The sequence below is a fragment of the Urocitellus parryii genome, chromosome X (genome assembly GCF_045843805.1).
Source record: "Urocitellus parryii isolate mUroPar1 chromosome X, mUroPar1.hap1, whole genome shotgun sequence".
Lineage (NCBI taxonomy): Eukaryota > Metazoa > Chordata > Mammalia > Rodentia > Sciuridae > Urocitellus > Urocitellus parryii.
This window is the reverse complement of record NC_135547.1, coordinates 4,554,830-4,576,490: the sequence shown is the minus strand read 5'-3', so window position 1 is coordinate 4,576,490 and position 21,661 is coordinate 4,554,830. Positions and strand designations below refer to the sequence as shown.

General features: G+C 43.7%; 1 protein-coding gene across 1 annotated transcript in view; it reads left to right on the top strand.

Moving 5' to 3' along the window:
• The window catches only part of Mamld1 (mastermind like domain containing 1), a 100,344-nt gene that overhangs the window by 58,594 nt on the left and 20,089 nt on the right, over positions 1–21,661 (top strand). Inside the window, exon 3 of the mRNA XM_026403534.2 lies at positions 7,726–9,639. Within this exon, the coding sequence (XP_026259319.2) occupies positions 7,726–9,639 (1,914 nt within the window). The remainder of the gene's footprint in view (positions 1–7,725; positions 9,640–21,661) is intronic.

Genomic DNA, 21,661 nt, shown 5'->3' with positions numbered 1-21,661 from the left:
GTGTCAAATTCTTGTTGCATTTTATTATGATTCGGTTTACAAAAGTTAGCCTTGCACACAGCTGTTCAGGAGCCCAGCCAATGACTAAAGACAGATCTGCCCTGAATGGCAAATGTTGCTGAGTAAGCCATGTTAACAGCTATTTTAGGACCACCAGGAATGTGTTTGCATTTTCAGGAGTAGAAAGAGAGATAATATTTATTTGGTATCTACATCACACCAGGCACTATGCTAACTTTACATTTCTAAGCTCATATAATCCTTATAACAAATGGTAAAGTAGCTTCACTCTCCCCATTTTGTTGGTAAGAAAACAGGCTCAAAATGATTTGCTTGAGGGACTGGGGCTGAGGCTAAGTGGTAGAGTGCTTGCCTCACACGTGTGAGGCCCTGGGTTCCATCCTCAGCACCACACATAAATAAACAAATAAAATAAAGGTATTATGTCCATCTACAAGTAAAAAAAAAAAAGATTTGCTTGAGGTCTCTACAAATTAGAGCCATGGTTTCAGCAGACTGAGGGTTCAAGACCTATCTGCAGCCCTCTCACCATCCCACACTGCTAAATTCAGCAATTGGAATTTGATGTCCAGAAGTTTCTTTATTTGATCAGATTCTCCATTTGTCTACAACACTTTTAATATGCATGGAGTATTTGGCAGTTCAGTCAGGTCAATAGCAATGCACCTGGTACCTGAGGGAAGATAAAGGGTTTTTTAGGCAAATGGTTGGGCCCTTGAAGATCAGCAAATTCCTAGTAGCCAAACTACCTTAATGTTCATACTAAAAACTGCAGGAGGAGCTTCCTTGTTTAAGGCTGCTGCTATCTGGCACTCTCCTGTGATGTGTAACTTGGAAAACCCTAGGGCAAGTACACAGTCCTTACAGCCAAATTGAAATGCTATGACTGAGACTGAACAGCAGATTTTATGTTACTGAAATTACATGCCTTTTCCTCAGTGTCCAAGCATATCCTCTAGGTCACCTTGGGTAGGCTGACTTTCTTCCAAAGTGTCCATGCATCTAGTGCCATGCACATCTGGATTCTTGGTACACCGTTTCTGATCTGCATTCTGAAGTTTTGAGTGTCAAGCTCTGCTCTGCCACCAACTTAACTGTACTACTTGAAGAAATTGCTTGGCCTCTCTGAGCCTCAGTTTACCCATGTGAAAAACAAGGATCCGAAGTAAAACCATGACTATATCCTACAATTGCTGTTTGAACCAATGAATGAGAAAGTCCATTTTCCACTGACAGAGGCTATAATCTTACAAAGGTCTGTGGTTGATAACACCAAGAATTGGAGCTGAAGTTCTAAAACAGTCCAATATGTTGAGAGTCTATATAGATCCCTCATGACTACTTCTTGAGTGCTTGTGTAATTGGAATAAACATCACAAACCCCCCACATCCTTGGAAAGGCTTTGGTATAGGAGCCACCTCCTGTGTACACATAAAAATGCAGAACTTGACTCCTAGGCATGTATCCCCTGCTCAGGCAGGCTCTGCTGTTTACTTTTGCAGACACACATCTTGCTGTTTCTGACCATGTGGTGGCCAGAGATAATTCTAGAGTGGTGTTCTACTTGGTTAAATAGATGGGGAACATATGATCAGCTTGCCTTAACAGGATTCCAGATGTGGAGTTGGGCTAAAGGAGCCAGGAGGTTGAGGAGTAGGTACAGCAGAACAGGCTTCTGGAGGACCATGCCTTTAGAGAGGCTTCTTGCCTCAAAGTAAGTGCAATCCAGGTTAGATGGCTCATTTCAGCTGGAATGGGAATACAACAACCTCTCCAACTCAAATGGCAGTGACCCATGGGTCCTCACAAACTCTGCCATAGGATTCTAGGCTTCTGCTAAACCTTACCCATGTTGCGATTTTAGATCAGAAAGCTAAATGTGATTTAGATGACAAATCAGAACCAGTCTTCTAGTTGCCTGATCTGACCATGCTTTTCTTCTTGGCTCTCTGCCTGTTAGGTGTTAGAATGGTGGATGCCTTCATTCAGCCTGCGTCAAACTCTGGTTCTGTCAGAGACCACGGGCAGTGCAAGTGGACAGGCAGCAGGAGCAAATAGGTGCTTCTCTAAAGAAGTTGCAGAAGCCAGGGGGGTGTAGCTCAGTGGGAGAGCACTTGCCTAGCATGTGGAGGCCTTGGATTCCATCTCAGACTATCAAAGTATAGGAACAGAGGTTTCCTTTTGCCAGCCTGGAAGTTGACTTTGAGGCTTAGCCCTCTCTGCCACATTTTCATCTAGTTACAATAGTGGACATTCACCCATATTTTTATTGGGGCATTATAATTACACATAATGGTGGAATTTATTGTTGCATATTCATACGTGTGTAGACTATAACAATATAATGTGGACAATGTCATTTTCTAATATTTCCCCATTCCCTTCCCTCTTCCCTCCCTCTGATCCCTTTCCCCTACTCTACTGCTTTCCCTTTTCATGAGACCTCCAACCCCCACAAATGGTGGACATTTCAAAGAGGACTTAGGTTATGGAAAACAGTTTGGTGGTTCCTCAGAAAGTTAAGAGTTAAACCCTAGAAACCAGCCATTCCACTCCCCAAACAACCAAAGCAGATATTCAACAAAAACTGCATACAGATGTTCATGGCAGCACTAGTCGTAATAGCTAAAATGGAGAAACAATCCAGATATCCATCAATTAAAAAATGTGGCTTGTCCATATGATGGGATATTATTCAGCCATAAAACTCCTTGGGTTAGGATGATCCTTTGAGGTCTAAGCAACAGTGTGGAGACAGGCCCAAGAACTGCTATTGCAAAAGTTATTTTAATGTGGCATCCTGGCAAGAGTTGGGTCATGAGGGGGAACTGGGGCATGGAGGCAAGGCTGGTAGGGTCTTGCTGTAAGAAGAGCTGGTCACAACCATTCTTAGAAATGCTCTGGATAATGTGTTTGGCTACCCCATGTGTTGCATGATTTTTACACAGCTTAAACCATTCTAACTAATGGCTCCTTATTGCGGCAGCGTAGCTCTGCCCAGCATTATATTATATCGCTGAAATGTACCAGTAGCCCCTCTAAAAATCCTCTCATGCCATCAGGGATCAGCCAAGGGGCTTCCCCACCCCTCAAATCACCATCAGCAAGGAGCCTTCCACTGCCTAAAGGATCCTGCATTTAAAGACACAGCCAAGAAGGTGACACTTGTGAGAGGAAGGCCTGAGTATCCAGGGAGCAAGGGAGGTGGAGATAAGTGCTCCCCATCTGATATATATTCATCAGCCAAATCTGAGGCCTCAAATAGTGTTGTATGGCATGAAAGCAGGGCCCACCAAATGAGTTGAGACTGTTGGTATGGCTGCCCTCCACTCCCTGGGTAGGTCTCTGAATGCAAGTCTACACTCTTAGCCTGCCTGGATGGCTCATCTGCACATGGGCTCTAGGTAGACATATAGAAAGCTGGGGACAGGGTCCATCATAGCCCAGGGCAGCCTAAAAAATATTTATAGCAGGCCTAGAGCTGTAGCTCAGCGGTAGAGTGCCTGCTTAGCATGTGTGAGGCTCTGGGTTCGATCCTCAGCACCACATAAAAATAAATAAAAATGATAAAGGCATTGTGCCCATCTACAACTAGAAAAAAAATTAAAAGAAAAGAAATATTTACAGCATAATTATGGGATTTCACAGCCCACTAGTTTATAGAATATCTAGGCCTCTCTGCTTTGCAGGGTGTCTAAGCATTACAGCTTATGGTTTTTTTTTTAATATATTTATTCCTAAGTTTTAGGTGGACACAATATGTTTATTTTACATTTATGTGGTGCTGAGGATCGAACCCAGTGCCTTGTGCATGCTAGGTGAGCGCTCTACCACTGAGCCACAATCCCAGCCCCTTATGGGTGTTTTCTACTGGTTCTGTCACTCACCAGATGAAGGGAAGTCCGGCATTTGTAAGAACTGCCCAGGCACTTGGAGGAGCACTTCCTTCCTCACCCCTCTTCCACCTCTTTAGAGCATTTCAGAAAGGGATATTTTCTTTATTCATTTACTGTGTGACCTGATTGTGCCTCAGTTATATTTTCCTAATAGCAGATGGTTGGCGTCTGCAGGCAGGAGGCTCTATACAATTTGTAGCCTTTGGTTGATCTCCTTGCTGAATGCACTGTGTATGACAGAGGAGCCCACAACAACTGGAGAGGGACTTGTCAGAAAGCACACATGGAGTCAGTGTGTTGGTCCAATGCCTACTGGGGTTGCCCTGCTGCCATTGGCCTGGACTGCGTATGCGTATGACTGGGTGGCCCTGAGATGATGCATCTTGTCCCCCGCCCCTCATCTGAAGAAAATGAAGCATCCTGTCCTCATTGTAGGAACTAGGAGCCTCTACCTGTATCTGGTGCTGAACATGTAGTTTCTGCTAGCTCAAGGAAAGTTGGGGGCACCAGGAAATCCCCCATTGGTAGGTCAAAGTTGAGACATCACTGACTCCTGTTGAAGACAGTCAGTATTCAAGGCTCCCTGCTGATACCAAATACCCTGATTGTCCAGAGTCTCACTTGTTGCAGTTCTGGAAATGCTGATAATCCTGATGTCCTACATAAACTTCAGTGTCAGTGTTTTGGAACATTCCACTGAAAAACAAACATGAAAATGACATATATGCCCAAATATAGGCATTTAAAATGGATATTCATCTGAGCCCATGTATATATCCAGGCATATTCTCATATGCTCATTCTCTCCCCCCCCCACCTGCAAAACCAGTCATGATGCACCATTGTCTTTTCTATTCTGGGCCTACATTTTTGTTACTTTCTTCTGAGCAGATCTGCTAGGGAAATATCCTTGTCCTCAGAGGGCTGGAAATCTAGTCTGTTTGGCCAACATCAAGTGCCTGGAAACTCATAGGGGGGGAAGTATCATAGTACTGAAAATAAAGTTGTTGATACTCAGATGTACTTGTAGGAGAGACCAGAAGAACCAGCAAGCAAATTGCCCCGAGCTAAAACAGTGGAGACAATGAGGAGAAAGAGGAGACTAAACAAGCCACAGGCAATTTTTACCTTCTTAACAATCTTACACAAAAGCCTAAGTGCTCAGTGCCCTCTGTGGGGAACAGGGGGAGAACGAGGCTCCCCGATACCTTTTGACCTTTTACCTTCCTATCCAATAGGAGCTGTGTATACCTCTTCCTGGCCTTTTGTTGGTATCTATGTGAAACTTTCAGCAAGAGAGTCCAAAATTAAGCATTTAAAACAGCCTGCCAGGCATATTTGGAAAGAGTATTGCTCATAAGTTATGTTCTTTATTTTGCTTATTCCATTTCATGAGCCTGGACTGTATTCTTATACTCTATTCCTTTTTCTAAGAAATTTTTGTCCTTTTTGTCATTCTGAACTAAAAATGTAGAGAGGGAAGCATTGCCATATGTCATTGTTCAGACAGTACCAGAAATAATGTTGACTTCACAGCTGAACTTAGCCCCAATCAGAAGGATGGCCTTTGTTTTCTCATGGCTTAGGGGGTGGGGAAGCCATCACATGCTTCAAAATGCATTTTAATGAATGTTTATAAGGTCATGGGGATCACATTGGTAGCTTTGTCTGCCTGATTATGAAATGGGACTCTGCAGGCATCTATGTATGGAGAGAAAGTAATTCATTTCTACCACCAAATGCAGGACCTGCAGGGGCTCTGGCTAGAAGTTGGGACGTTTGAGGTCTAGGATCCTTATCCCTTAACTGACTGTATGGCCAAATGCAAATTATAGCCCCTTCTGTTTTCTGTAGAAGTAGAGGATTTAGATCTGCTCTCTAGGAATCCTACCAACATCTATGGCTTCACTCAGTGTCACAGACTCAGGGCAGGAACCTGTGTAATATGTGGACTGAAGGAAGCAAGAAATGGCTGGTATCTAGAACTAATAGCTTGCTGTCACCACAGAGATTGGAAAACAGCACACTTAGTAAGTGAGAAGATTTGTTTACAAAGGTCTGGAAGCTTGGTGGGGGACATTGGGAAAGGAAGTCTTTCCAGAGGAGTGAGCTCTCTTGATCTGGTGTATTTGATTTAAGACGGTGGCCATGGAATTCAGTAGAAAACATGTGACCTGGGCAGGTAGAATTTCAGCAGCAGCACCCATTGGCCCAGAAGACCTGGCAAAGTTGCCAGTGTGGCAGTGGGCATGGGGAAGGCCTAGCCAGCCTCTCATAATGGAAATTAGTAAGAAATCATGTAACCATGTAAAAAGGAAGCACTGAAGTGAGCCTTTATCTAGGGGCATTTAGAATCACCCATGGGACTGTGTACAAGCCCTATCCTGGATGAGATTAAAGCAATTGATTTGTGATAAGAGGTTCTGGGAATCTGGATGTTTCTAAGTGATTTGAGTGTTCAGCATGGCCTTAAGGCTCACAGCACTGAGGGAGCTACATTTTTGTTCATCTGGCCATGAGGGCCATGATTCTTTTCATCATGCTGGTGAGAGAGGGGATATCTGTATCTAATATAACAGCACTGTATGTCCTAGACAGACTTCCAAAGCTGAAATTGGGAGTTTTTATGTAAAAAAGTTCTTTAAGAGAACTATACCTATTCACCTGTTGACATTCATGTGACTGCCAAGTCCCTCTCTTCCTTTTCTTATTTTGATTATTCCCACATGCTCTGCTCCACCCTACTCCCTTTTCCCCTTTACCTGTTGACAGGCAGTTTATTAACATGAGAGCCATTGATAAGTGTGTGTAAAGCCATGAAAGGGTAGGAAATACTGCATTACTGGCAGTTTTGCTTTGTTCCCAAAGGCTGTGCTTTTATATGTGGGGAACAGCTCTCCCACAGTACAGATCCCACAGTGGGGCCTTTTCCGGCTGTTTGATATCTCCCCAACCTGAGGATGCATCTGCAGAGAGGAATTTCTTATTTAAATAACCTTATACGTGGGTTCCCCCCCCCTTGGATTACAAGTTCTTCTCATTAAAAACAAACAGTACAGAAGTGTAGAGAATAGAAAGGGAATTGCCAGTAATCCCCAAGAAATGACTACTCCAAATGGTTGGATATAGGTTCTTCAAAGTTATGTTTTATGCATGTATAAGCAGTGTTTGTATGTGCATGTATGTGTGTATGTAAATAAAAATAAATGAAATGAGAACTACAATGTTCTGAAACTTAGACTTTTTTCTAAACCATATATATTAGACAGCTGCCCACAGGAACACTCACAGATCAACTTCATTCCTATTGAGATTTAGTTTATTACCACAGTCTGATGCAAGACAGGGGTATCTGTAGACAAGTAGGAATTAAAAATATCAGCCAAGACAGGGGTATCTGTAGACAAGTAGGAATTAAAAATATCAGCCAGTTCTCCTTTGCTTTTTAATGCCTGCCTTTGGCAACAGGTACATAGAGTGGTTTTGTCATAGTTTTATTGACCTCCCCTTTACATGGGCAAAGAATACCCTTGCTGTGACTTTTTGTCCTGTTTGGTATCCAGGTAGCATAACTCATTATTTGAAATGTAACAGGACTGTTGAAATGAAGCACAAGAACAAAGAAGCAAACATTATAGTTGTTTTTTTTTTTGAAGGCTATATTTTATAGTTTTGACAACTATAAGTCTTAGACTGAGAGATGTTTTATCTTGAAGGTTTCCTATTCATTAGCTTTAATGTGCCAAGCCTTTATAAAAATTTTTTCTCTCCCCCTTCCCATCCCTTTCTTTCTTTATTCTCTTTCAGCCACAGGGAACCCTTAAGAGGAGGCAGGAAGGAGACAACTACCAATTTGCAGGCATGGCTGATGGGGGTTACCCTAATAAAGTTAAGAGGCCCTGCCTTGAAGATGTCACCCTTTCTATGGGCCCAGGTACCCATCCCAGTACCCTCTGTACAGAGATGCAGGTTCCCATGTTACCAGTGAATCCTAGCTCTGCAGTGATGGGAGTACCTAATCAGTCATTACTACTTGAGAATAATGCCATAAATGGCAGTGTCACAGGCCCACCATTTGGGGTGCCACCAACCCCAGAAATGGAGCTGAAAGAACCCTCTGCTCCTTGCTATGAGAAAAACAGCCCACCTGCTGAAGACCAGGAACTTCAAGATCTGCTGGAAGAGTTAACCAAAATTCAGGAACCTTCTTCATCTGAATTAGATCTTGAGAATATACTGGGGAGCAAGCCAGAAGAGCCATTGGTCTTACATCCTCCCCAGGCAACCGTAGGCATGCCCCCCCAGGCAACCGTAGGCATGCCTCCCCAGGCAACCGTAGGCATGCCTCCCCAGGCAACCGTAGGCATGCCTCCCAAGCTTCCAGTTCAGATGCCACAAATGGAGAGCGTTTGTTCCAGCAAGGCTTTTGCTTCGAGTTGCAGCCAAGTCACTGGCGTGTCAGTTCCAATCATGCCCTCCTCCACTGGGATCAGCCATTCTGTTCCTTCCACCAGTAAGCAGATGGTCTCAGTCAGTCCTTCAACAACACAGGCCAAGAACCAGGCCCAGGCCATGCTCCCTGTCACTTTGCCCCCATTACCAGTGCCGCAGTGGCATCATGCCAACCAGCTGAAAGCATTGGCAGCCAGCAAGCAGGGATCTGCTACAAAGCACCCAAGGCCCTGCATCGCCTGGTCTGGCCTGCCTCCTACAGGCATCTCCCCACCTTACCGTCCGGTGCCATCACCACACCCACCACCACCACCACCACCACCACCACCACCACCCTTTGGCTCTCAGAGCTTCATGGGACCCTGCATATCATCCAACAGTTCCTCAGGCAGCACTGTGCAAGCCTCGCCCAATGCCTTACTCTCCAGCATGGCGTCTGGCAGCAGTGCCACTATGGGGCCCACCTTGCACTATGTTCCTGAGAAGCATCCCAGCGTGGCTGTCAATCAACAACCACAGTTTGGCCAACAGAGCTCCATTCTTGCAAACCTGGTATCCTCTGCAATCAAAAGTCCTCAAGGACACCTGATGTCTGCTCTGCCCACCAGCAATCCAGGGCCATCCCCACCCTATCGCCCAGAGAAACTCTCCAGCCCAGGCTTGCCACAGCAGTCCTTCACTCCACAGTACTCTCTGATCAGGAGCCTCCCTCCCACCAGTACTCAGCTAAGTCAGCAGCAGCAGCAGCAGCAACAGCAACAGCAGCAGCAGCAGCAGCAGCAGCAACAGCAGCAACAGCAGCAAGCAAATGCCATCTTCAAGTCCATAACCAGCAATTCATCCAAAACCATGACCATGATCATGCAACAGGGGCTGACCAATTCCAGCCCAGAAGCCCCTGAACCATTTACCTTTGGCAACACCAAGCCATTGTCCCACTTTGTTTCTGAGCCAGGCCCCCAGAAGATACCCTCCATGCCTGCCCCCTCCAGGCAGCAATCCCTGCTTCACTACTTGCAGCAGCCCACACCAGCGCAGGCCTCCTCAGCCACTGCCTCCTCCACTGCCACTGCCACCTTACAGCTGCAGCCACCACAACCACTGCTGCCACCACCACAGCCACTGCCGCCACCACCACAGCCATTGCCGCCACCACCACCACCACCACAGCCTGACCATTCTGCATTCCTACTGCAGCAGATGATGCAGCAATCCCAGCGCTTTCAGCGATCAGTGGCCTCAGATTCCATGTCTGCTCTTCCCAGACAGGTAAGAGGATCTCACACCTGGTGGTGTTCCTTTGTTGTGAAATAAGAACTATGTTTTATGCTATTGAAACCTGGCTTTGGAGGGCAAATCCAGGCTATTGTCCTCTCCGAGGCTGGACTTGACTCTGGCAAAGTCTATGTCAGTCATCTAATTCTGCGTGGGTAAAGCAGTGTTAATGAGGCCAAGGTTATGGTTTCAGTGCCTGTTCATGTTGCCCAACTCCCCTGGGAGGAAAACAGTACTTACAAAGCTTCCAGGAGAAGGAAAGGCAAGAGGAGGACAAGTCAGCATTGTGTAGAAATGCACTGTCTTCTCCAGCACTGGCTGTGCAGCAGAACTTGTGAGGTCTTCTTGGCATGCAAGGAAGTTTCACTGATTGCTGGTATAAGGATGAACACTAAGCCTTCTAGAAATGCCTTAGCAATCACTTGCTGAACAACTTCAGTGTTCCATTCATCACTGTGTTGGACACTGAGGCAGGTGCTGAAGGAAAAAGACAGGCACTAGCAAGGTAGTTAACTCTTACTGTCTCCATTTTACAAATGAAGAAACTGAGGCTCAGAGAGTTGCAATGACTTGCCCAGAGTCACACAGATAGGAAGGGGCAGAGCAGGAACTTAAAGCCAGGAAGCTTTTTTCCAGAACCTGTGCTCTTCTTGAAATTACTTTTGATCCCTCCTGTTCCTTCATCTCCTAGTTTTTTCATTCATTAAATGCAGCTCAGTTTTCTTGGTGGTATTCGTTACATTTCCCACTTGTCATTGCTCTGATCTTTGCCTATACTAGTTATCATCTGCTGTGTAACAAATTATCCCAAAGCACCAATTTTGAACCATATGCGTACATTAGGTCAGTTTTTGTGGGTCAGGAATCCTGGAACAGCTTAGCTGGGACTTCTGGCTTACTGACGCTCAGAAGGCTGCAGTCATGCAAGACTCCACAAGGAAGGATCTGCTTCCAGGCTCACTCACATGGTTGTTGGCAAGAAGTAGTTCCTTGCAGGCTATGGGGCTGAGTGTTCAGTTCCTCCCAAACTAGTTCCTTAACATATATCCTCTTCACAGAGCATCTCACCGCATGGTAGCTGGCTTCATCCAAGTGGGCAAGAGAGAGGTGCCGGCAAGTCAGAAGCCATAGTCTTTATAATAATTCAGTCTATGTTCTCTTCATGAGATGTCAGCCAGAGAGATTTTGTGAAGGATGACTACTTGGAGGCAGAGCTCAATAGAGGCCATGTCTCATGTATGCCTGCCCAGAATACTGTTAGTCACGATCCTCTTTTCTATCATTTTATCCTTTCCCAAGTTTGGATCCTCTTGATTCAAAATATGAATTTATATAGTTGGCTCTTAACTACTTTCCCCCAAAGAACCATCCACTTTTCTAAGAGTTGCCTTGCTAAAACAATGCCCTGGTCATGTTTCCCACTTGCTCAAAAGTCCCCAGAGGGTCATAGCATGGCCCCACCAACCTTCTTAGACTCAGTGCCTATGCCTTGTACTTTGTTTCAATAACATCTTAATCCACCCTGTGTAGTCTTAGCCTTGACCCCTGCTCTTCCCCATGCCTAGCTCTCTCTTCATCCCTTTTCTCTCCTGTCCAACTCCTGCAGTTCCCTAAGGCTCAATACTGTGCCATCAGGAAGCATTCTCCTGACTATCCTTCATGCTTCCATTTCCCACATGGTCTCCGTCATCTATAGAGCATTCAAGGAGAAGATGTCTTTAAAGTGCTTGGTCAGGGACCTAACCCAAGGAAAGCTCCAATGAGGAACTGACCTCCTATTCAAGGATGACCATGGCAGCCCCCTAGAGATAGTTTTTTTCATCCAGGTCTCGTGGAGCCTAACCAAGCAGAGTGCTTGACACCAGGGAATTGATCATTCCATTTATGTACACAGAAGGCAGAGCTCCCATGGAGGTGGCCATAGTAAGCAGCATGAGGACTGACTCAGCAGGCAAGAAAGGGCAGGCCACCTGGGGACTCAGGCCTTTGTCTGCAGTTGAGGAACACTGTGGTTTGGTTTCATGATAGTGCTGTTGCTATCTGTTTGCTTGGACTTCTGCAGCTATCTTGGTGGAGCAGTGGCATCGACTCTGGAATTCTCAGTAGTAAGCATGGCCCTTATCCTAGAGGTATTTCACCATCTAACATTTTGAGCCATTGTTGTTTTGTTTTGTCTGCAATTGGGTACATTCATAGGCTTGGTGCATTGTTCCAGAGCTAGATACCTGGAATCATGGAAATCACATCCAACCAGTTATTTAGATGGGACTGGAGAATGTTTTCAGGAGAAAGACCAAGCAGCCATGCTCTCTAAGGCTAGAAGCCAAAAGGGGCTCAGAGACCTCTGACAGCAGAGAGAGTCTGGGCTCCCTACATGACATATTGTCAGGAGAATTACCTTCCCAGACAGTGTCAGCCTGTACCCAAGGACTAGACATGGTACTCAGTGATTCACTTGCCTTTTCTCATTTGAATCCTCAGAGGTAACCCACAGTCACTCAGCAAGTCAAACAACCAGAGTCTGGATACAGAGCCCACATTCATACTTCTGTGCATGAGGCATTGCCTCTGGAACTTTCTGTTCCTACCTTCACTTCTTACCTGTTTCCTCTTCTACAAAATGGGGTGATGAGAGGTCATTTGAGGATTAAATGTTTAGAAATCTGAAGTACTTTGGAAAGGGCTTGGCAAAAGGGTTTTTTTTAACCACTATGACTTTTAATTCTTGACCTTGAACCCCCAGATCTGTTTTTCTGGGGCTAAGGTATGAATCTCAAACCAGGAACTTTGTCGGGACAGAATGTGAAAAGCACTTTTCTCCAGCTTTGTGTCTGCCATGAGGCTGACAAGAGTTGCAGGACCTTCCTGTTCTAGGCCCTGCCCCGCCCCCTGCAAGAAACCCAGGGCTGGAAGAAAAAGGAAAGAGCTATGTTCACTTTGCTGCTTTGTTCTTGAGTTGTCTCTACTCTTGCCCCAACTCTCCTTAGCACTCCAATTTCTACATGGCTCTCTTTCAGCCAGAATGCCACAAGCAGCCCCCTGTTCCCTCTTTTCCTTCTCCTGACCTTACCCAGTAACTTTAAGGTCTACAAACTCAGCTTTACATGGCATTTGTTAGATTGGGGTATTTTTCCTGAGTTACAATGGAGATATGTTTGAATCTCAATCTTAGCTTTTCTACCCACCCCCACCACCATATGAGGGATTGAAATCAAGGGCATTGAACTTAGGGGCAGTTTACTACTGAGCTAATCACCAGCCCTCACTAGTTACTGAGGGTCTCACTAAGTTGTGGAGGCTGAACTCAAGCTTGCAATTCTCCTGCCTCAGCCTCCCATTTCACTGGGATTATAGGTGCGCACCACTGTGCCCAGGTGGATCGTATTTTTTTAAAGGAATAGTTTCTAAATGTGAGGTGAGAAACAAACTCTACAGTAAGCAGAAAAGCAAAATTCAGTTGTTTATAGGAGCTCATTCTTATTTGCAGGCTAGTATTTCTCAACTTGGGGGATTTCACTTTACTTGTTGAAATAATGATTGAGTTTCACTGAACCATTCACTTCCATGTCAGGTAAAAGGCAAATGCTTGTCTGGCTTCAGGAAAGCAGTTCAGTATGGCAGGTTAAACAAGGGCACTGGAGGCAGACAGAAGTAGTTTCCAGTCTGGTTATAGACACTGAGCAATGTTCCTGAGCCTCAGCAGCAAATGGGGAAAAAAACAGTCTCTAACACATAGGTGTTGAGAAGATAAAGAAGATGAAATTAGGGACTGGGGCTATAGCTCAGTTGGTAGAGTGCTTGCCTTGCATGCACAAGGCCCTGGGTTCAATCCCTAGCACCACAAAAAAAAAAAAGATGAAATTACTCAGGCACACACTTAGGCAGGACCAGTGTATGCTTGTGGCCTTAGATCTAAAGCCCCTGTGGCCAATGACAGTCTAGTGGAGACCATTTGAGACTTGATCACAGTAATATGGTGTAAATCCCAAATACACACAACCCTCCAGTGGAATCTGGAGAAACATTTTATTATTTTTGCAGATAAGTATTCATATTGAAGTCCAGGTCAAATATTGCCCAAAGTAAAATTTGTGACCAGATTTACAAAAATAAAATTTAACTTTCAAAGTGTCTTGAAACTTGAAATTACAGTAAGAGATATGGACCTGGAATTACTGAGAGAAGGATTTTTAAATCTCTCTCATGACACTCAGGGTGAGTTTGTTCTACTCCAATACTATATCTGCCCCACCTTACCCTCAGACTGGGTGACATATCTGTTTTTAATCAAAGTGAGGTAAAATGAATTTTGTCCCCATGATTTGATACCCCTTCAACCTGAAAACTGTAAGAGATTCTTGAGTGTGTTGCAAAAATCAAGGTTAGGATTTAGTTCAATTTTACCATTGGCTACTAGAGAATAGAACTTTCATTTACTTAAACAGGAAAACAAGATCTTCAAAGAGATGGAAGTTGCAGTGCATGAGAGCAGGGATAGCAGGATAGCAGGAGGCTGCCTCCAGCCAGAGGCCCTCAGTGCACGTGCTTTGGAGCCCTGCTCAGATCTGCAGGGCTGCAAGTGAGGCTTCATGGGGAGGAGGGATGTGGATGGTGGCCAGTTGGACTAAGAACAAAAAATCCTGGAATCCGATCCTTGAGGCAGGCCTCGAGGCACAGGGGGAAGAGGGCAGCTGCAGAGAAGTAGACCAAAAGGCACATGATGTTGTTTTGACAAATTCTAAGAGGAGAGAGAGAGGTGAACCCAGCCTGCCTTGGAGAAGCCTGAATTAAGCTCCTACTGGGTCTGCTCTGTTTTCTGTCTTTGACAAGAAGCGTCATAACTCCTTAGCTCAGGCAGCAGTGAGCGCCCAACATTTGGGAAGGCAGTGATCTCACCGTCTGCCCTCCCTGAGGGGCTGTGTCTATGGTGGGGTCTAGGCACCTTCATCTGAGGTAGGCTCTTGGGGAAATCCCTCACAACCCTCACCAATGGGCCTGTCTGATCCCTGGCACACCTAGTCCTCTGAAGTCCAACACTCCCAGCACTGAGGCCTGAAGGGAAATGGCACAGAGCAACAGACACTGGGACCTTTGCCTTGGGGCCCCCCACAGATCTTGAGGCTGGGCTCAAGGCCAAGTTCTCCCTCCTAGCACAAATAGCTGAGGCACTAGGAGCCATGTGGATGATGAGTGACAAATGTGACCCCAGTATGACTTTAGGTGGGCAGAAGGAAGGGATAAGAATTCAACCACAGCTGCTTACAGCAGGCTGGGGTCATCTGCCACTTGAAGACCCTGATATGTTCCTTGGAGTTTGACAAATCCCACAATCTGGTCCTGCTTTGTAAACTAACTGTGTCCTCTGACCTGGTTATTTTTGAGCTTGAAAGGGACAGCAGGAGGTAGAATACAGTTGGCTGTCCATATCTGTGCTTTCTCTAGTCCCAGATTCAACTAACTCTGGATCAAAAATATTTTTTAAATGTGTATCTATATTGAACATGTACAAACTTTTTCTTTATTCTTTTTCATTATTCCCTAAACAATACAATGTAAGTATTTGCATAGCATTCACATTGTATTGCTAGTATAATTTATCTGGAGATTATTCAAAGTAAGGGTTGTCACCATCCACAGATTTAGGGATCTGAAGGAAATTCTGAAACTAAGTCTCCATGGAAGTGGACAGATATCTGTACTTATTATGGTTAAAGCACTCCACCTTCTACCCCCAAGGAAAGTTTCTCCTTTGTCCTAAGGAGTTGAAACACTTTGAATTGTATTTAATTTCGTTATTTTGCCCACAATGGCAAACATTGCTTTTTCTTGTTTTATTGTGTCGTAGGATTTTTAATTTGATGCCATCCAACTTATTAGTTCTTGATTTTATTTCTTGAATTTTAGGGATTTTAAAGGAAGTTAGTGTCTGTGCCAATAGGTTGAAGTATTGGTTGGTCCTGTGTTTTCTTCTAGCAATTGCTAAGCTTCTGGTCTAATTCCTAGGTCTTTAATCCACTTTGAGTTATCTTTTGTGCAGGGTGAGAGATAACAGCCTAGTTTCATTCTTGTACACATGGATAGCTGGTTTTCCAGAGTGTGTTTTTGTTTGTTTCTTGTGGATGAGGACTCATCATGAATGAACGTTTCTCCCCATCCAAAATACTGAGGTTATTGAAAGCAGAAAACAGGGAAATCCAAAGAGATCACCCCCATCCCATGTGCAGTCCCACCTCTGCAGCTGTCCTGAAACTTCATTGACTCCTGAATCCCATTTGAATAACAGTTTCTAAGACAGTGAGAGGACTATAGGCCCCTGTCTGTCTGTTTCTTCGGTGCTTTGTTCCTTCATCCCATATTAGGCAAGTTTCATGTTAGAATGGAAATTGTGCAGCGTGGACTCACAGATGAAAGGCCCAGAGTTTCAGTTGTGCAAGATGAAAAGTTCTGCAGATGGACACTGATGATGGTTGCACAACATTGTGAAAGAACTTGATGCCACTGAATTATACACTTAAAAGATCAAAATGGTCAGTTTTATGCTACATACAGTCTTGCACCATAATATGATGTTTCTGTCAACAACAGACTGAATATATGAAAGTGCTCTTATAAGGTTATAATGGAACCAAAAAATTACTCTCACCATAGCGGTCATAGTGTAACACATTGAATTGTTTGCAGTGATGCTGCTGTTAAAAAAAAAAAAACTGGTCATATGAAAGAATAGCACATACAATGAATAATAATAAATAACTATATTGCTGGTTTAAGCATATAGTATACTGTACTTTTTAATCTTTATTTTTGACTGTACTCCTTCTGCTTATAAACAAAATCACTTAATGTTGAAACAATGTGCAGTGTCATGTCATCAGTAATCTCATACTTTTTATGTCTACCAAGTCTATTGATTGTATCAAGAGGCCATGAGGAGCCAGTCATGGTGGTGTACCCCTATAGTCTCAGAAACTCAGGAGGCAAAGGTGGGAGGATCAAAAGTTCAAGGTCAGCCTCAGCAACTTAGTGAGATCCTGTGTTAAAAAATAAAAGGGCTGGGTATATAATTTAGTGGTTAAGAATCTCTGGGTTCAATCCCTAGTACCAAAAAATTTAAAACAGGCCACATGAGTAGTTGACCTGTGCCATCTAGGTTTCTGTAAGTGTATTCTAGGACATTCCTACCAAGACAAAATCACCTAGCAACACATTTCTCAGAATGTGTCTCATTAAGTGACACCTGACTGGGTGCCTTACCAAAATAAAAAGAAAAAACCTGCAGTTTTAAAACACTTGCTAATATTTCCATTTCCAGTAAATTAGTGTGCATTATAAAGTGGCAGGGCAGCAAGCTCAGCTGCCTGTTTTCCATCTTGGGGAGGAATAGAATTGATTGCATGTCCACTTGTCATTTTGTGTGGTCCATTGGGTTTTCTGCATATCTTAGTGAGGTGCATGGAGGTTAAACACACAGGATAGAGTCACCTGGCATAGCCAGTGCTTAGAAATAACTTTTCTGGAAAATTAAACAAAATGACTGTCATTCTCTAGGCATTTTGGAGAAATGAAAACATGTTGGGTGGAGGGACAAAGAAATGGCTGTAAATGGGGATGGGTATCATCTCTGCTTTTCAATGGGATAAGAAACCCCACTTGCTTCAATGGCCCTCTGGTTTATCCACAAGTCTGGAAACACCAGGATGACTCACAGCTTGCTTAGTAATACAGGAGTCAACAAAATGATGCTTTTCTGTGCAAACTGTCCCTCTGGAATAAGTACTAGTACTTGGAACAGAGTGCTGGAAAATGTTAAGTCTCTCAGCCATGTGACAGCCAGCTCTTAAGGGCTAAGACACTGGCATATAAGTAGGAAGTGAGAACCCTGACCAAATGACTTGGGGAAAGTTGTATACCTGGTTTTTATGTCACTACTCACACCCAAGCTCACAAGGCCTTTGCTTTCTGTCTCTCAGGGTGTGGTGACATGAACTTCTTAACTGGTTGTGTCTTATCTGCTACCCCACTTGGTAGTAAGTTCCTCAGTCACAGGAAGATGTCTTACTAACTCTGTAAATGTGAGCTGAAGGACCCTTTGAATGAATGAGCAGAAAAATGTAGGGATGAATGAATGAGTTCCAGCCTTTATAGAATGTTAGGTTCTGGAGACTTTTGCATGTTTAAGGGTAATTATCCATAGAAACTGTGTCTTCACAGCTTAGGAGCCTAATGAACCTGTATAGTCTCAAGCTGAGGAGAAGGGAGAAGTTGGCCTCTAAATGTAGGGCCATTGCCTATAGTGTGATTTCTTTTCTGGTCCAGTTGGGTTTCTTGTCATTCTACAGCAAGTGTGCAATGTCTAAATACATGTATTTCTTCAACTTCCAAAAAATGCAGAGCTTTATACTTCCAGTGATAATTTGTACTGGGTGTTCTATTGTTGTTGTTGCTGCTTCTGCTGCTGCTGTCATCATTTAATACAATTTACAAGGACAAAACAAGACTTCTGGCTGCCGTTTCACATACCACAATGACAGCCACACATGATAAGAAAAAAAAAAAAGCTAGCTTAGAAATTCAGACCATTCAATTTCATTGCTTTTTCCCAGTTAAGATTTGTTCATAACACTCTTGGGCAGCACTTACACTCATTCAATTGCAGTCAGTCATGTGAGCAGTGAGTGGTCTATACTTACAGTGTGTTGATAACTCTGCTGTTTCTTTTTGACTAGCAAAGGATCAAGTGGGCATGTTTTGAAGGCTGTTCATCATATATTACACTTAAAATGTAACTTATAAGAACACTTGACTGCATTTGAATTAAGCTCTGTTACCTTTCCACTGCTATAACAAAGTACTGAGATAATCAAGTTAAAAGGAGAAAAGTTTCCTGTTGGCTCTGTTGCTTTTGTGCTTGTGGCAAGGCAGAACACCATAGGGGTGCCATATTACCTCATGGCAGCTGGGAAGAAAAAGAAGGAAGAATAAGAGGCTAGGATCCTAATCTCCCCTTCAAGGACATGCCCCCAGTGACCTCATTTCCTCCCACAAGGCCCTACCTCCTAAAGGTTTTGCCACCTGCCAATAGACTGGTTACCAAGCCTATAACACATGGACCTTTGGGGTGCATTGAATTTCCAAATTATAGCAAGCTCCCACAACTATTTTGAAAATTTATTATTTTATTTTCTTAGTTTGTGAGTACAGATCCTAGTTTACTTATGGAGATTCTCTCTTTTGGGTTTTGTTTTTAGCATTTTGACAGCTATATTGGTAGTTTCTTCGATTTTCTTTATTAGTTTTGATGTAGAAGAGTTTTCTTTAGCAGAACAATTACATCACAAGGAGATTCCCTCCCACATGACTCTACCTGGAAAGGTCTCCTGATTTCTTTTATTACTCTATTAGTAACTATAGTTCAAGATTGATACAGATCAAAGGAGCAGAATGAGGTTGAAAGACCAGCCTCTGGCAATAGCCTTGGCAATGTCAATTCCTTCTGGATTCTTGGGGATCTGTTCTGCCTGCCTCTTTCTTCAGAAGCTGCTGAGAAGTACTGCTTTTCCAAACACAGGGGTTACCCCACACTGCAAAAGGCAAGATTATAGCTAAGGACTCATCTGTTGAAAGACTATATTAGTCTGCTTTTGAAATAATGTCTTAGCCTTAGGAATTTACAAGGTTCTACCAAGGCCCTGCTACAAGCAATAAATCTTTTTGTGACTTGTCAGAGGTAGATTGACATTCAATTTAGATTTTAGCATCTTGCTCTGAGCCTCATTTTTTTAAAAGAATTGCATGATCTTGAGGTTGGTCAACATTCTAGTCCTATATGCCCATCAAGTCTTAAAAGCACTTCACAGATTTGAAGACAACTCTAATATTCCTACTGAGTCTCTATTCCACCCAATTTTTTGCCCATATCCTTACTTCCTGCTTCTGAACTGTGCCCAGGGCATTGACATGAAGCCCTCTGGATGAGCAAGACTTTACTGGATGGACCAAAAATTCTCCAGATGCATTTGGCCCAGTGGAGAAGAGAGCAAGAGGTTCTCTTCCCATGTTCCAAACATTCTGCTTTGTTCCTGCCCTCCTATGATCCACTTACAAGGGTGATAGCCACATCCCCCATCTTCCCTGCCTAAGCCCATTGTTCATGCCAACTCTAATTCATAACTACCCCCCACTGAGGTTTATAAGCATTCTCTATAATCCCATACATCATTTGTTTCTATTTCTCACCATCCTATACACAAAATTTTTATATAATATTGGACTACAGAGAAAGAGAATGAGCCAACCCTCACAATTGTTTCTAGAACCATCAGCATCCTACTCAGCAACACCTTTTACAGGCTTTTAGGTTTTTTGTTTAGTTATTACCTCTGAAATCAAATCTTGACTTTCTGGTGTATCCTAAGACTTTTCAAAGGATTTAAAAATTCAGCAGCTTGGTGCCAATAATTGCTTTTAGGAGCTAGCACTGCCTATTTTCTATAGATGAATTCCAGTTTGAATCATCAATTATTTTCTTCATAGAAACCCACAAAGTACATATTCATGTTTGCGTCAAAATTGAATATGATCCAGACATTCTTAATGTTAAGCTAAACTATTTCTTCTAAAATGTGTATCACATTCAACTAATGCATATTTAAGAGTTTGAGTACCACACTTGAGATCTGAATGAAAAGCCTAAGATTGCAATATTTGATCTGTACTAGATGGGTTTGCTACAGCACGCTGGACAATTCAAGTATATTAGTTTTGTCTTTAGGTGGCCTGGTCTATGGATAAAGAAACATGACTCAGGGCTCAGCAGAGTTAAACAGTCTCAAGCTTCATCATTAGAAATGAAGTTTGCTCTAATGTGAGGCTAAAGGCATAGTGCAGAGATCATGAACTCAGAGGTCTGAGGGGCCAGGCTAGATTCTTTATCAGTTAGAATGTATTCAGTTGCCCGTAGCAGACAACCCAGTTCATAGCAGAAAACCCAGTTCACACTGGGTTGAATAAAGGGTGCTTACTAACCCCAGGAAAGTGAAAGTCTAGCAGTTGGACAGACTTCAGGGTTCAGCTCAGCAGTCACCAGAAGCTGTTTCTTTCTGGCTAGCTCTGCCTTACATAGCATGGGCCTCATCCTGTAGCTGGCTCCCCCTTGTGGGCACATGATAACAGCCAACAATTCCTGTCCCCATTCAGAAAGCAGGCATTGCTTCTAGTCTCTCTGCTGGAAGAGCAAAGGAGGCTTCTTTCCCCGAAGTCTCTGGGGACTTCTGAGCTTACTAACTTGTACTGATCACATACTTACTGTGCTCAAATTCATGTCAATGATGCTAAGTGCCCATCTCTAGGACCTTAAGTAAAGGCAGGTTAACCAAAGCATATAGGTGGCATAGGACAAGTAAGGCTACCTGAATGAAAATGGGGGAAGTCATCAAGAGAATAATTCAGTGTTGGCCAGACCACCAACAGTATTCACTACTGCAGGTGTATCCTCGCTCCTCCTCATCCATACACTCTCTCTTCCTTGCACATACCTCCCAAAACTCTCTCTCTCCCCTATAGAAATCCTATTTACTCTTCTCTGAAGAGCTCCAGCTCCAAACTTGAAACCCTGAGAGATATACCATCCTCACAATTGGGTCACTATGTGGCTTTCTCTTCATCTTCAGTGATTCCCTGGTCAATGTACTTACCTGGGCAGAGAAAGAGCAGGAGTACAGAAAAAAAGAAAGAAAGAAAACCTTCCAATTTGGAAAGGGGGGATTGAAAAGCAACAGAGAGTGGTCACCAATCCATTGTCCATGTCATATTCTGCCACACAGGGGTGGCAGGGAGTCACGTGATTCTTGCTTCTTTGAGACCCTGACTTCTGTATAATGAGAGGGCTGGAGGAAATCACATTATGTCACATTGGAGTATGTTCCAGAGAACTTGTTTAAATGCACATTACTGGGTTCTGCCCCCAGAGTGTCTGATTCCATAGGTTCTGCAGGGGTCCTGGGAATTTCTAACAGGT